This window comes from Arachis ipaensis, chromosome B10 (genome assembly GCF_000816755.2).
Source record: "Arachis ipaensis cultivar K30076 chromosome B10, Araip1.1, whole genome shotgun sequence".
NCBI classification, from domain to species: domain Eukaryota; kingdom Viridiplantae; phylum Streptophyta; class Magnoliopsida; order Fabales; family Fabaceae; genus Arachis; species Arachis ipaensis.
Genome location: NC_029794.2, coordinates 132879428 through 132882291, shown reverse-complemented (window position 1 = coordinate 132882291; position 2864 = coordinate 132879428). Strand labels below are relative to the sequence as shown.

Genomic DNA, 2864 nt, shown 5'->3' with positions numbered 1-2864 from the left:
AAATTGCATTGAAATATTAATATTGTGTTGGATATCGTTTCTAAAATAGAAATATGGAAGAAAAAAATCATAATAAATTGTGTTTTTTAAATAAGAAAATCTTTTAACCACATTTTTTATGATTTTTTTATCAATATTATTTAAATTATTTGATAAAAAGTCTCTACCTTATTTAACTGCAATAATTACAAATTATTCAATAAATTTAAATTAATCAAGTAGTCAACTTATTCATCTGACTTATTTTTAAATGAAGTTTATATTAACCACAGATTAATTTTTTTAGTTATTTGGATAGAAAATATTATGAGAAAAAAAAAAGAAAATATTGTGAGACAAAAATGGCAATCATTTTTTAGTAAATTGTTGCCTAATTTAACTCTTATTCCACTATCCTTTAGCAACTTAAATCAATTTTAGACCACGATTCAAATTTCTTAGTCCAACCTCCATTTTGCCTTTTAAAACATTATGCATTATTTGATAGCTTGATTGTTCGAATTGATGTCCTAGTGAATGCATGAACACTCTTCAAAAAACGGTCTCGTTACGTTACCAACAGCATATCTGCCAACTTATACTAACTCTTATTTATAACTGTGTTTTATAGAAGTGTCTTCGTGAATGTGTCTAATAGAAATGTCTTTTTTATAGTTGTGTTTAATAGAAGTGTCTTTATATAGATATATTTTCTAGATGTGTCTCTTTATATATGTATTTAAAATATAATAATTAATTATTATTGGCAATAAATTGACAGATAATATGTTGGTATCCTATACTTTTTCCTTCCAAAAATGGTCACACATTCACACTAGAGGTTACTAGACAGTACAACCATATTTACACAATTCTCTTAGCCCCGAAAACAGGTTCAGGTACCTAACATGAGAATTCCAGAGGCATATCAGAGGATTCCGGAACCCCAATGAATTGTGAATTAGTACGCCATACGTGAACAAATTGGTGAATACATGAAACTATGACTAGAAAACATATTTATCAATATTTAAACTAGGAAAAATAAAATAAAAGGCAGGTAGGTTTAGAATTAGAAGGTTGAATCTTATTATCTGATTCTTTGGCTTTTAAAGCAATTATTATACTTCCTTACATTAGTTTCCCTAGAAACAATGATCAAAGAGCATCAGAATCTTGAAGCAAATTCAACCTTTCAAGCTAACATGACAGCACAATTGCGAATAAAAGGATTCAGATTTGTGCTGCCACATACAATTCTTGTCCACTTCAATTTCTCAATTCTTGGATCAGGACAGCAAGTGTAAATAGTGAAAGCGCAATGCGAAGAAGAAGTAGCACCACCAATAACAAGGAGCTCATTCCCCAGAGACTTAAACGCCACACCCCATCCTCCTCGTGTATCAGCTCTCACCGGCACCGGCCCCAATGTTTTCCATGAATTACTTTCCTTCACATACACCTTCAGTTCATTCGAACAAGCGTCCAGCGTGTAAAGCTCGTTGTTCGCAACCGCCACCAAAGGCGGCGACCGGGAACTCGGAAGAGGAATGTCTTTAAGCATTCCGGGAATCAAGATCCAGATATTTTTCCCCTCATCAAAGAATTCCCCGGAAACAAGATCGTTATCATACTCATCCCGCCCTCCAAGAACATAAAACCGGTTGTCCATGTAACAACCGGAACAAAACTTTCTCTTTTGTTTCATCTCCGGGAGCCGATCCCAGGACCGGCTCTCGGAGTTGTATTTCTCAGCAGAGCTGAGAACTTCCTGGCAAGTTGTGGTCTCCAAACCACCTGCAATATAAGCAAAGATTCCTTTCGTCGCCGAGGCGAAAAGGCACCTCGGATTAATCATTTTAGGCGCCTTGAACCATTTGTTCGTTGCAAATTCAAATCCCCAAACAACCGTGCCGTCAATCTCCTTGCCGGAGACGAACAGATTAGTCCCGGCGGCGAAGGACTCCTTGTCGCCACAGTCAAAACTGTAGTCTGATGGAATCACTGGAATCTTCTTGAAGGAGGTAAATCTGGAGTTGAAGGACCACCAGTTGCTTTCATCGCTCGCGATGAAAACAACCGGTTCCTTCAACCCGATCTCTCGCCGGATTCTGAAGACTTCACCGGTTTTTAGGAATGAGAGGAACTGCTTGTTCAGACAACACAACTTCCAGTGTTCTGTTATCGGTAATCTTGCAAGAATCAAGGTCTCAAGCTCATCGCTTAGACATGGAATCTTGTAATCAAAATAATCTGCATCCTGAGATTTTTCATCTGAGGAAGAAGTAGAACCGTTGCCACTAGAGTGTGACAATTCAAGAATCCTCATCTTTTCTGATGACGGATTATGGCGACACAAGCAAATGTCGCCGATAAAGCTCCACGCAGGAAACGCTTTCCTGTTAGACATGACCAATTTCTTTTTCTTTCTGAATTTTCGACAACTATCTGAAACTAAGAAAGGATTAAATGGAAGAAAAGCGTTACAGAAACATGTTGTGTAATTAAAACTTATAAAAGAGACGTTGGAGGAGGAAGTATTATCCTAGTGAGAAGGATGGAGAAAAGAAGAGAGAATAAGAAGCCATTAATAATGTGAGAAGAGAGGAGATCCAACATAGAGAGAGACACCTTCCATATATATGGTGAATTGAAGTTAGTACACTTTGACATGTGTTTGAAGATTAAAATTTAAAATACACTCAGAGAATCAATATTTTAATTAGCACCTGCATCACCATCATGGCCACTACCAACATGCATATTTCCATTTTTTTATTTAAAAAAAAAGCAGAATTTTTATTTTATTTTATAATGAGAGCTTCCTAGGTAGCTTCATCACTCCAAACATGAGAATCAGAAGGAGAAAATAAAATAAAATAAAA

The 2864-nt window shown here is 35.9% G+C and overlaps 1 protein-coding gene across 1 annotated transcript; it reads right to left on the bottom strand.

Annotated features, from left to right (window-relative positions):
* On the bottom strand, nucleotides 1043–2654 carry LOC107621779 (F-box/kelch-repeat protein At3g27150-like). Its single transcript, XM_016323781.2, has 2 exons — nucleotides 2611–2654; nucleotides 1043–2433 (listed from the first exon to the last, which is right to left on the bottom strand). Exons 1-2 carry the CDS (start codon nucleotides 2615–2617, stop codon nucleotides 1175–1177), a joined length of 1266 nt encoding a protein of 421 aa, XP_016179267.2. The 5' UTR covers nucleotides 2618–2654; the 3' UTR covers nucleotides 1043–1174.